The 13,842-nt window shown below is 43.3% G+C and overlaps 1 protein-coding gene across 6 annotated transcripts in view; it reads left to right on the top strand.

Moving 5' to 3' along the window:
* Positions 1-13,842, top strand: part of ptprda (protein tyrosine phosphatase receptor type Da) — a 254,866-nt gene that overhangs the window by 170,789 nt on the left and 70,235 nt on the right. For all 6 annotated transcript variants that reach the window (XM_086020965.1, XM_086020955.1, XM_086020992.1 and 3 more), the window contains one exon: positions 3,446-3,626. In XM_086020965.1, the coding sequence (XP_085877091.1) occupies positions 3,446-3,626 (181 nt within the window). The remainder of the gene's footprint in view (positions 1-3,445; positions 3,627-13,842) is intronic.

The following is a 13,842-nucleotide window of genomic DNA, read 5'->3' as shown; positions in this document are numbered from 1 at the left end:
AATGTTGTATTTAAGGCCCTTACTCCCGCACTGATTGCGAAACATGTGTCTTTAAAGCGAAGATGTCTACGAACCGGGATTATTGGCGTACCGCGACACCTTGAGTATCAAGTAAATAAAAAAATATTCTCACTCCATACCGTACTGTATATTGCCCACTCTTGATGGATGAGTGGTCTGAAAAACTGTTAAATCACGATGACACACAACTTTTGTGTTATTTCGTAATGTCCTGATGCGGTTTGTGCTCACTTTGACTCGTTGAATCAAAGAAAACCAACTTTGGGTACGACAAAGGGGATTCCAAAACGTAAAAAGAAGCAAATCAAGCACTGTGGGATCACTCCGGAGATGATAGAGTCACACGAAGCCAAAGAAAAAGCATGGGCTGACCCTTTGACGTATGTCATGGTACACTGCTGTTCCTGCAGTATCAGCAGGTGCCTTTCGAGCAATTATCACACTGGCAAAGGTCATTAGACCCAATTATCTTCCCGCAGAGCGCCTCGCGGGGGGACGAGCGGCATCAGTGCATCATACGAGAAGTATCGTTTGTGAGTGTTGGAAGGAAGTAAATAAGACAAGTAAATAATCTCCTGGCATGCACTTGTCAGTGTTTCCACTTGATCTGGCTGGGATAGCATAGTTTAGGTTAGCTTAGCTTGTCTTCTTTTATCTTAGGTTGGGCGCGGAGGTGCTTTTACACATGCATCAATTGTCAAAATAGTGGTCAATTCATTTGATAACCGATTAGCTGTCGATTACGCTTTTCATGTATGAACTGCTAATTGAATGCGTTACTGATTGATTGAAATGTTTCGCTGGAACCTGAGCCGTGAACTCAAAATCCAAATGAAATTAAAATAAACATCCGGTTAAATGACACGAGTTGGAAGAAGTAAAAACCTATATTATTGGATGATTAGAAGTCAATTAAAATTGTGTCTCTATGTCTTATATGGGGAATATTTGCAAATGTATTCAATTTATATAATGAAAATCATAAATTGTTGCACTTGAGTTACCAAAGCATCCCCCAAAATAACTAAAATAATAACTAAAATAAAAGAATTGAAGTCACACAAAACTTGACTGAAAACAAAGTGTCTCAAAGTGTGCAGTGCTCTTTAAAAATGGGTCTTTCCACTCTGTGCTGCCACTGATGCTTTTCATCGAACATTGGTGACAATACAGAGAAAGAGGGAGAAAAAAAAGCCCGCACAATGTTGTCTTTCTTCCCCCGGTGGTGTTATTGTGTTCCCATTCAGTGCTGCCTCTATTCAAAAGGATGATAGTGATCGTGCATTATTAAACAAAGCCAGACAACATGCACAGTGTTAATTAGAAAAGGGTGGAGTGTGTGCGCCTGTGTGTGCGCGCGCGCGTGCGTGCGCGTTTGTTGCTCCTCTTCGACGTGATTGTGATCCTTATCGGCCAAAGACAAGAAAGAAGGGGGAGGATTGTTGATGTTTTCCATAACGGACGCTCCCTCGTCACATTTTTGTTCAACCAGAAAAGCGACTGACTGTTGATGAGCTGGCGTGCCCAACGCGCTTTCTCCGAAATGCCAGCGGTGGCCGCTTTGGCCCGAATGCAACATGCACTTGTACCACACGCTTTGTGGTCTGTCAGCCCAAACCTCCACTGAGGTCGGTCCAGCCTGAATCAGCCAGTCACGCACACGCACGCGCACGCGCACATCACCACTGGAAAGAAGTGAACATTTGTTTTGCATCTGTGGGGAAAGTGTTCACATTTGTGTTGTTTTGACTTTACGAATGAATTCGATTTTTAACTGAGACACGGGCTCGTTGAAATGGTTTTATCTGTGTTATTCCGAGGACAAATTAATGTCCGCAATTCAGCCCCTGAAGCCAGTTTCACTTTGCTACGTGATTTTTGGTGACTATCATGAACAACCCCCCCGCCCCCCCAAAAAAGTCTCAAGCTGATTAATGGACAGGAAGTCAGTGTCCATCCTTCGAAGACGAACTTGTCCTTGAGATTTTCCCCAATTGCAACCAGATTTGAACCGTATATACTTGAGGAGTTGTTTTCAAAGTTTTTCGAAAATTACTTCACTCTATAATAAGTACCACAACAGATTTAAATACGGTGTGGGGAAAATAAGAAACTGTACTTAAAAAAATGATTCATTTAAGATGTATTGCACATAAAAAATGCAAATTGTACCTAAATAAATGTTTGAAAACAAGCAGTTCCTGCAAATGTGTTAAACTTTAGTTAAATGCAACTCAACTGTACCTGGCCAGTGATTATTTCTTGTACTGCTAGTAGTATTATTACCACACTTTGAGAATCACCAGACGGGTAGACAGTGTTAAATTGAGAAACAATGTTTTTTGTCATGGCTTGTGGGCGGAGCATGGTGTCAAAGTTTACCATGGAACTCTAAAAATGCAAGGTTCCAGTTTCACTTTGTAGTATGACATGTGGGAGGCGTCCTTTACCATGAGTAAACCACCCAAAACGTCTTTAAAAAAAAAAAAAAAGGAAGTCTTACATTCTTGCTCAAAGTGGCATTTTAGGATCGTTTTAACGTTTCTAGCATCCTTCAGAAGACCAATTCGACCGAAAGATTTGATCCTATTGCTACTAAATTTGAAAGGAACATAATACACAGGTGTGATGCTATACTGAATAATGATTTTTTTTTTTCCCAGCAAAATGCCTTTTGATTGTCTGGAACTTGGGACTACACTACTACTACTATGCGCACTAGTATGCGCACAAAGGAAAATGCTGTGGCCATATTTGCCTCAGTGTGATGTTTAAATTCCACTACATCAGTATCACACATAAGTTGGGGGAAGTACAGAAGTAGATATGCACTTCTAATAGTTATAATGACTTTTTATTTGACCTTACTGCAATGTATTCCTTTTCGGTGGGATGTTGTCAAAGATGAATTATATTTACGAAAACCAGAGAGAAGCATACAACTGAGAAGGATCTCTGTGTCAAAGGGTGCTTGAGTGCAAAAAGTAGACTACAGGAAGGTGTAAATGTTAAAGGCCGGCAGGAGATTGTACTTAATTGTTATTTGTATGTTATTCTATTTCCACTTCTGCTCTTGCACCCGCCTGTATAGAGGACGTTTATTTTGGGGGCTTTTTCGTGGTCTCCGGGAAGCCGAAATCAACACTGGCGTGCGAGCGAATTCATATCGTGTGCGTGCGGTTCCTTCTTTTGCATTCTCCCGCGCACACATGCGGCGCGGAGTGACTATTCCATTTAGAGAAGTGTCAGAACATAGCCCGCGAGCACGTCAGCCTCCTCCTATCCCGTGGCACCTCCAGCCGAGGCCGTGCGGGGGTATGTCACAAATGTGCAGGGAGAGATAAAAACCCGGCAAGCAAACAGCTTTGTTTCATTCACTTCCTCTCTCTTCCCCCCCCCCCCCCCCCCCCCATGTCTTGCATAGGCTGTGACTGCATTCTCTGCATCTGAGAAATCAGAGCGGACTGACTCACAGGGCTCTGTGAGCCAGCGCCACCGAGGCTGCCAAAGCATGCTGGTGCCAAGCTGTCCCACCATGCGCCGCGCCAGGCCCGCGCTGATGCTCATCGCCCTGGGTCTGCTGGTCCACCTCGCCGACGCTCAAAGTAAGTGGACCTGCTTCCTTCCTCGCCGCGTCACGCGCGGTCCTTCGCAAACACGACGCTTCCCACCGCGTTCCTTCGTCACCTTGGCACGGTGCATTGGAGGACATGGTCAAAAAATTGCCACGAGTGATCGACAGTGTCGATCATAACTTGTCGTCCGTGAGATTGTCCGGAGGTACCTAAGTTGAGTGGTGCCTTGATTTCCGGGTTTCATTCACTCCATGACCCTGCTGATACGTCAATTTACATCAATCAGTGTCCCCTGTTGAAATCCATTCCAGACCCCCAAAACACTACATTTTGTTTTACCAAAGCAAAAGAGCATCGTACTGTAGGAAAAACACATTAGAGGGCGTCCCTTACATTTGGGATGATAGGAGCGAAGAGATTATGAGTAGATGTGTAATGGATGAATACAGATCTGAAAATAGGTGAATAATAATAGTAGTAAGAGTAATAATAATGGGCAGGTTGGCGGTAATTTGCATCTGCATGTTCTCTCAGGTCTCGATGGTGTCCTTGCACGTTTCAAAAACATGTATATTAGGTTGCTTGAAGTCTCTAAATTTTCGGTGGTCATTCTTGAATTTCAAACCGAAATCGAAATGGACGACTTGTACAACTTTGGGCGAGGGTTTTGAAATGTTGTTTTTGTGTGTGTTCGTACGCCGTTTTGAAAAACATGTCCACCCAGTTTCATGTCAATCACTTGGACTTTTCATAACTTTCCAGGGGGCGTTTTCCTGAATGAGCTTTGGCCGTGGGTCATGATCGGGACCGCTAAAACAAATAAACTTCCCCAGGATAAAAGCGCCTGAAAACAAAACAATCGCACCGCCGAGTGCCCAAAGAAAAATTGAACGTGATAGTGTTTTCCTGTCTTTGCTCAAATGAAATAGGCGCATAAAAAATAGCTTCGTTTCCTCAATCGCAGGCAGGAAGTTATCTCCATCCAGTGATCCGTGACTCCCATCAAAATGTGCTCAAGTCTCTATTTCCCAACTCCTGGCCGGAGCGAAACGATCAGGTGAAGCAGAAGTGCTGAGCCCAGCCGGGGAATGTCATGATGAGAAGTGTCGGGAATGGAGCTTCTCGACATCAGGCACCTGCCCGTTGATGTGTGACAACAGCTTTCAAACCTCATTGAGCTCTGGCCCTGTGACACCCCCTCAACCCCCCGCCCGCATCCATGAATCATTAGCTTCGGGAGGCACAGTGGGATGAATAAAAGTTTTATCACTCCCTTTGCACCCGCTGAAATCCCCCTCAGTGTGAATATCACTGAATAGGAGAGGAGTGCAACGGAGGGGGGCAGATGATGATGGTGATGATGATGATGGAGGTGGTGGTGCTGGTGGGGGAGCGGGCTCCAATTCACCCAAAGTCCTAGAGCACCGAGCCACGCAAAGCGAAATTGACGGGCCCGATTTTTCCAACTTTTCCATCGACCTGACATAAAACATACACAAGACAGCTGTCCTAATCAAATGTGTCCTGTTTCAATACACACAATTCGCTCCCAAATTTTCCTCTGCCCCCTCCTTCCTTCTTTTTGCTGTACGGATTGAAGCAGCTGCTATAGGCTTTCGTTCAGTATAGGCAAAATGACGGTCGAGCACTGCAAAGAAAACCGAAGCTAGTCTCCAAAAGGACTCATTACTGCCAACATACAATGTACAGTACTTTACTTACTGTCTCGTGCCAAATATTGGTATTCCAACTAGGTGCTCTCAAAACAACAGTAGCGCCAAAAGGAAACTGAATCTGGTCTCCAATGGGAGTCCTTTTTATCGGGCAATATACAGTCAACGTACCATACTTACTGAATAGTGCCAAATATTGTAATTCAAAATAGATGTTATTTGGTTCCTAATACGTAGGTAAAATAGCAGTAGTGCTGAAAAGAAAAATTGAATTGAGTCTCCAATGGGAGTCATTTTATCGGGCAATATACAGTCAATACACCGTACTTGTGTAAATTACCAGAATGTGTTCCTTGGTTGAGTGTATGTAAAATGTCAGTAAAGTGCCAAAACCAAAGATGAATGGGGTCTCTAATGGGAGGCATTTAATATGCCATTATACAGCCAATGTACCCTATTTATTGTATCGTGCCAACCATTCGAAATGATTGTTCTTTGGTTTGGTGTAGGAAAAATGACGGTACAGCGCTGAAAAAAAAAACAAAAAAAAACGAAGCAGCTTTACAATGGGAGGCGTTTTCGTAGAGGGTTAATTATTGGACTCTAAAAGAAGACTCCTTGAGATGTGAGTGACAAGCTATTGTTACTCTCAAGGTATAATTATATAATTATATTAAAATGCGCCCACCTTGATGGAGGATGGGGGACGTTGCCCTCTGTTGGTGCTCCGGACGTAGTCTATGAGGCACGCGGGAGCCCAAAATGGCTGAGTCGGCCCGCTCAACAGATGGCCCGATGTTCGGAGCCAGCCCTGCTCGCCGGATGTCCCAGCACCCAATCAACAATTGCTATTAAGGATAATGGGAAATTTGTTCCTTGTAAAAATGTGAAGCATTGCACAAAATAGATTGAAAAATCCTCTTTGAGGATTGTGGAACTGTTTATTTTGTGTCATCATTTTCACCCCTCCCCACCACCCACTCCTTCACCGCTCATTTTCTCCTTCATCAAATGTGGTCCATTTTTAATTTGTGCGGCAAATTGGGCTTGGCAACGTCTTGAAAGAGGTGCGTAATTGTCCCCAGTGAGGCGAGGGGATGGCGAAGCAACAAAATTTACGCTTTGTGTCTTCTGCTGAACCATCACAAGGAAAACGGATAAGAAAGAAGCATCTCCACCGGGGCCGCCATGGAAAAAAAAAAAAAAGAAAAGAAAAAAAAAAACGTGTGTGCTTTGGCTTGGTTGTTTGGAACGCTACCAAAATTCTGTGGAAAATACGCCTGTGACTTCAAAGTGAGAAATCTGTTCAGTGAGCATCAAAGGATTGACTTGTTTTAGCGTGCCCAATGATTTATAATTTCTACAATGTTAAGAAATATTGGGCCTTCTGCACACGTCAAACGTGACAGAACTGGACTATTGCGGACAAAATAAAGTCGGCGAATCACACCCATACACCTGGCAACTGAAATAACTGTGACCACTGGTGTTATATTCGGGAAACAATATTTTGTTTTATATAAGAGAATGGTTTGACATTATTAGCTCCAAAGATAATAACATCCAATTGGCGTCGAGAATGTACTTACGATACTACTTCACACGCACGCAAACCTCTCCCCCCCCCAAAACCCCCCCCCCACACACTCCATGGTGAATGGTGAAATAAAAACAACATGGGCCAATGTCATTGCGGTCTGTGGGACCGAAAGGTATGCAACCTTGTTTATTATGTTTTTTTAACTTAAGTCTGCTTGCGTGACGGAATAAGTACGTTCTCAAGGCCGATTGGCTATCGACGACAACAATGTACGAACTGGGCTGGCCGAAAATAATGACGGAAGGATGAATGATACCACTGCAAAACGAGTATTGACTATAACAGACAGAAAAAAAAATTGTAATTACTGTAAATAAATGTCAATGTCTGTACTAAACTTTACTTGAGTTGAATCTGTAGCTCTACTTTTTTACCTGTCTTTTCTATTAATTTTTTAACAGTACCCATACTACTGCTACTTCAGTACAGAGTACTTTTCCCCCACTGATTAGTACTTGTCCGGCAGTGACCAAATAGTCACGGCGGACTCGGTGAGACCGCGAGCCGAAAAGTGTTTTAATTGATTGACCCGCCACTCGTCTCTCTCTAAGCCATCAATTGCTATTGACGGGCTTCCCTTTAGCTTCCGCGGGCGTTAGCACGTTTAGCGCGGAATCTATCTAATGCGTCGGCCCTCTTTTTTTTTCCCACCCTGCAGTGAAAGTTGTCCATTAACACAAAGATGGTTGAGGTGGTATGAAAAAGTAGTTGTGGTTGAGTTCTTTTAGACAACTAAAAGCAGCTGCTGCTTTTCTGTAGTGGATTGAAGTTAAGCTTAACGGTACCCCTACGCAAATGCAAAAATAAACACAAAATGAAAAAAAAAAAAAAAAAACATGATTTAATTGTTACATTTTGGGGGGTTCTTGTATGGCTGTCACAGACCTTTCAGTTTTTTTGCAGGTTTTGTGTTATTATTTTTAAAACAATAATAACATTTTGAAAATAGTATGTTTTAGGATATGTTATGTAAAACTAATACATGTTATTAATTATGAATTTTTTAAAAATACAATTTGAGCCCGGTCTCTTATGGCTCATATTGACTCGTGTCACCGTTAAAAAATTTCCAACAAAATAATTTATTTAAAAAATGGAATGCTCTTTCAGTGAAGTTACGTAAAATATTCACACACAAACAACTCTATTTTAGGAACGTTTTTCGGTGGGTTTCATTGACCCACGCTCATTTTTGGTGTACCAATGACACAAAACAGAACAGGAGGGCTGAACAGTGCAGCCGTACCTAATATTGTGTCCGGTATTTGCTTTGGAAAGCCATGTTTAGATGGATTCCATACATTCCCAGTGCACGCAGTATTTTATGATACCCACTACATGGCTCCCAGAACACACGCGACGACGACATGTTAGCACAGCAGGATAACCTCGCAGCTAGTCCGAAGGCTAATGATCCTCTATTCCCCAAATGACAGCGGGCTGTAATGTGTGTGTTTTATGCATGCATGGCCTAATCTGAATTATTGTAAAGTAGTGTTGTATTTGCATATGAGCTCCGGGGCTATACCGAAATTAGCATTTTTACAACAGCTCAAATTAAATCCCTCTGCTTAATTTGCCCGCATGCTAATTTGATTTGAGTGTATTGCCTTTTACACACACACACACACATTAAGGATGCTCAGTATGTTCTCTTAAGAGCAGCCCACATGAACACACACACATATATGCAGTACGTGTTTGCATCCCCACTTAATGACATTAAGCCCAGAGAAAGAGCAAGCGGCAGGGTCAACTCGACGTCAGTGTAATTCCCGCCACTCCACCGAGATCGTTCATCATACTGCCGGACATTTGCTCCGGTGGAAATCCCACCGTCGCCCTCACTCGCTCATTTCAAGGCGGCTAGTTTCCAGCCCAGTGCGGTGCAGTTGAGCTAATCCTTAGTACGCTTTGGAAATGGGGGCTTTGTATGCTATAGCGTCGTCGCAGTGCAGTTCAACGTAAACATACATTTGATTCGATTGTCGGAGAGAGAAAACCCAGTATCGTGACTTGACAATTTTGACAATTTTCAGAGGTCTTTGAAGACGAACTCATCCCAGAGATTTTGTCCGATTGTTAGCAAATTTGAGTCCTCATCTTCACTTTTGGGCAGAGCATGGTAGCAAAACTTGATGATTTGCCCCAAATGCATGAAACCACACAGGTCAAACTCATGGCCCAGGGGCAAAATCTGGACCATTGTGTCATTTTATGATAAGATAACCTTTATTAGTCCCACAACGGGCACATTTGGCCCATTTAAGCAAATGCAGTATGTCTGCTTCATATTTCTTGGTAATGTGACATAATTGCACATTGGCTTCACTTTTAACAACGTTGAGCCATTGCAAGCATTTTCTGTTACAAAGCCCTTTTTTTTTTTACAGTAAACTGAACAACAGTTAAACATGTTCTTGAATATGGATTTCAAAACTAGTTATGAAGCAATTTGTTGTGTAATATTTTACATTTATATGATTTTCACAAACTACAAGATGGCCTATGAACACAATAAGCATGAGTTTCACGTACTATTTTACACGTGTGTAAAATTTGTTAGGCGTCCCCATCATGACTAGGCCCCAAAATAGTTTCAAAAAGCCATGCCCTTTAATGACACGAGAAGTCTGAAATGTTTCAAGCCAGCGGTCTCTTAAAACTCATTCATTGCCATTGACGAATTTACTTGTCTTTTCAGAGTCAAGCCATTCAATCCCAGGAACTTATTTAAAAAAAACAACATTTTTTTTTTCAAACGTTATGGTAAAAGAGGGTCTGAAAATGTCTGGCAGTGAATGAGTTAAAGACAACCTCAACCTAGACATATTGTCCCATGACTATCAATTGAAGCTTATTATACTAGACAACTGCGTGGCACTAAATTTCACAACATTTGAGTTTTTATCATCGCATGTGAATGGAGCATGGCGACCTATCTGGATGCAATGCCACGACTTTGAAACTGTAAGTCCGCGAGGTAAAAGCCGGTTTGATTTGGCGACATGAAATTTGATACCAGATACCAAGCAAATTTTGCCGTCGTGATAAAAACAACAATGGGCGCACACCAAGATGATCTGACAACGCTGTGACATCACAGCTTTACTTATCCCTGGTTGCCCATGGTTTCACCGAGTAGATGGTGGGCAAGCTCGCTGCCATTAATCATTCAACAGGTGCGGAAGCCTTGTCAAAAGCCACGCGCATCCCGACGAGAAGAAAGTGCCATGCGCCCGAGCACGTTTCCCCCGAAAAACAATTCCCCTTTGCCTTTTGCCTTCCTTCCCCCGGCACTGAATTTGTCAAGAGGAGGAACCAAGTCCAGACGAATTAGACTGCATTTTGTGGTCATCCTTGCCTTTTTCTTCATCTTGCTCACAGTCCTCACAGGGACTCCAGTGCGATTTATCACGTTGCCATCTTGACAGCCTCCCCTCGTCCTTCCCGAGCCGCGAAGCCATTAGACTATCTCTACGTTGCATTGCGCACGCCTATGCGCGGCATTTATCATCTTTTGTCCCAACTTTTTTTTATCTCGCCCAGTGCCCTGTTGGGAGCCCTAACTGCCGCCGGCCGCCGTAATGAAGCGCTGGGAGGTTAGTCGCCACAAAATAAGCTAATTAAAGCTAGCAAACAAAAGGAAATAGAAGGGGTGCGGGGGGGCTTTGTGAAAATGCCAGAGAAGGAGAGCTCACAGATGGCAGCGAGGAAGCTGAAGCGGTGATGTGGCAAAACGCCCTCGCTGCCTTCTTCTCTCTGTATTTTTAGGACGCTTGTTTGTACTGGGATGTCCTTTTTAGTGTGACTTTGACACAACAAATCAACAGATCATGACAAAACACAGATAAAGACATTTCAAGGATAGGTTTCTGGGCTGTAGGGGCCACCAAGAAAGTCAAGATAGAGACTTCTTCTTTGACTTTCAAACCTTAATTTCCTTGAAATTTTTGGTTGAATCACACGTTTTTAGAGCACAAGTGTTGTTCAAAGGCCGAGATTGCTTCGTTTGGTTCAGGCTCTGGATTCTTGTTTGAACTTAAGAACCTATTTTCTTTGAAATATCAGGCCTAATTCAGAATTTCTAAGGTCCTCTAAACACCATACAGTCTCAAATATGTATTGCATTCAAATTCCCGCCTTCCTAATCCAAAAGTCAAGACCACCATGATTAGTCTCAGTGCGCCAGGACGACAAACATCTTATCGGCACGTCGCTGCAAGCAGTATCAAGTGGATGCGGCAAAATGTCAGGGCGGGGTATTAGTGGGGCGATTATTAATCCATATCTTGCTGGGTAGACAATTTAATTATAGCTTAATCAATAATTCCTGATTTTATAGATGCAGAGCAGTGGCCCGGTGTGTTGATGAGATTTACTTGTGCTACATGAAGCCTGTATAAACACCCCGAAAAAACACTAGTTTGATGGCATTATAAGTTATAAATAAATAGTACTTCCATAAATAGTAACATAATAAATAGTATTTGAATAGTAAATATAATATAATTTAATAATACTTACACACAAACTTGTATGTGACATCGTTACTATGGGCGTTCGTGGAGCTCAACAAAGGGACAACTTATTAGGTACAGGTCTGATAGCCTGAAAACAGCAACCAAAAGTGCTTGAAAAAAAAAAAAAAGAATATTAAAAAAGCTGTACAGAATGTTTTATAGCTTGTCACAGCATTACCTACAGGAGTTACTATGCCCACTCGAGATGGCATCATTTGGACACAAACAAAGCAGCCTGGCGTGGGACTAATCGCGCCACTACAGCTCATTGTTTTTCACACGGACATCTGCAGGATGAAATTTGGGACGGGAGGCAGTGCGGCCAATTAGATGTCGCCACATAATAAGAGACAGCAGATCTTGCGGCGTGAAATTTTTTCGAGGGGGGGGGATCGTATTTGTAAGGTAAAGAAGTACCGCGTGGGCACAAATCCAGGCGGCAGAAAGTCGGCCGGCACCACCCTGCGCTAACGATGGGGCTGGGAGGGAGACGGACGGATTAAAGGGATCTTCGTGGAGGGATTGTCAAACATGGAAGTAAAAGTTTGTGATTAAATATGTCAAGGCGGCTTGTTTGCTATCACAGGAGCTTAACGGTTCAGAGGATTCCCAAATCCATCGCAGGGACCACCGCTGCAGAACGCGGATGCACGTCACTTTCATGTTTGTGGCAACAGTTTTTGAGAGTTTATGAACCCGACCGTTGGGCTTGTTTTCTTTTATGTACACCCATCATGGGTCAATGTGACCCGCTGTGTTTTCTTGAGCAAAGATGCAAACTCCACAATGGAAGAAGCCCAGGGCCGAGATTTGAACTGTGAGGGAGAAGCACCGTGTTACCAGTTATTGAATCAAATAATGCTCATTTTTGGGATAAACCTGTTGAGTAGAGAGAGAGATGAAAAATGACATATGAAAAGCCCTTTATGATGGATGCTCTGTGAAGCACTATAGCTGTCAAGAGGCTCTGTGCATTAATGTATATTTCCCCTTTCATAGCGCGACAGGCACTTAGAAACTCTGGCCTGGATTCAAATGGAAATGGTCGAGTCCAGTGGCGGCGTGAGAGCTTTTTCACCTCCCACTGAAGGCTTTCAACTAACTAATAAACCATAATAAATACATCTCAGCCTTCCCAAAATGTCAACACCGAGGGGGGAGAAAGCACTAACAAGAGAGAAGGGGGCGGGCTGACAGGGGGGAGTGATAAAGTAAGATAAAGTGCGTGAATGAGCGGAAGGTGAGAAAGACAGCTCTCCAAAGACGTACTTCACTCCATCACGCCGCCCGATGTAAATGGACTGTGACAAGAGGAGCCGGCGGCGTAAAGATTCCCGACGTGCGTCGAGCGGCGGCGGCTGCTTTTAGGTGGCTCGGTGCAGGCGGAGCTCTTTCTTCCGCAGCCCTCCGGGAAGGCGAAAATCCCGAGGCGGTCTCCACGGAGACGAATGGCTTACACCATTAACCCCCCCCCCCCCACAACTGCCGCCTGCAGAATCGCGATGCACGCAGGCTGCACAAATGCGCCGAGATCAGTGCAATGCATTGCCATCTGAGGACACCTGGAGTGAAAGCAAAAAGCGGCAAGCCTCAAGCTAAGTGCTCTTAGTCGCTTCGTGAGGAAAGCAAACATGGGTGGCACCCGTCCCACACACACGGTGCCATTTTGGTCCTTTAGAAAAAAAGGACAATGCTGCTATTTGCAGTTCACTGTTCAGAAATTCAACATATTGTCTCATTACAGGAGACAAACATTGCGGAAGTCAACCCAAACATATTTTTTTTCAAGAATATGTTCTATGCAAGCCCACTAGTTGAAACGGGGCATTCTGATTAATATTGCGTTTGTGGAATAAGTGTTATTAATCCACTCGTTTTTAGCCATCTCCGGGGGCGGCCATTTTCAATCAATCAATCACATTTTATTTATATAGCACTTTTCATACATAAAAATGCAACTCAAAGTGCTTTAAAACATTCAAAGCAAAACATAGAATTATCTTCAATCAAAAGAAAAGATAAATTATTTAAAAGTTGTTGAAAGCCAAACTAAAAAGGTGTGTCTTGAGCTTCCTCTTAAAAATATCAACAGTCTCTGCAGACCTGACATCCTCTGGCAGGCTATTCCAAAGGTGAGGACCAAAATGGCTGAATGCAGCCTGTCTTGTCTTGTGTCGACTGAAAATGACATCACAACTGCTCACAACGACCAATCACGGCTCAGATTCAGAAAACAGGTCAGCCGTGATTGGTCGTTGTGAGCAGTTGTGATGTCATTGTCAGTCGAGGGAAGACAAAATGGCCGCCTCCAGAGATGGCTAAAAACGAGTGCATTTTGCTGCTTAATTTATATTCCACACATACAAAATTAATCAGAATGCCGTGTTTCAACTAGTGGGCCTGCTTGGAACATAAAAAAAATATGTTTGGGTTGACTTCTGCTTTAAAAA

Source organism: Filicampus tigris, chromosome 2 (genome assembly GCF_054856515.1).
Source record: "Filicampus tigris isolate MCC_2025a chromosome 2, RoL_Ftig_1.0, whole genome shotgun sequence".
NCBI lineage: Eukaryota > Metazoa > Chordata > Actinopteri > Syngnathiformes > Syngnathidae > Filicampus > Filicampus tigris.
The sequence above is the reverse complement of the archived record's forward strand: the minus strand, read 5'-3'. Positions and strand labels throughout refer to the sequence as shown.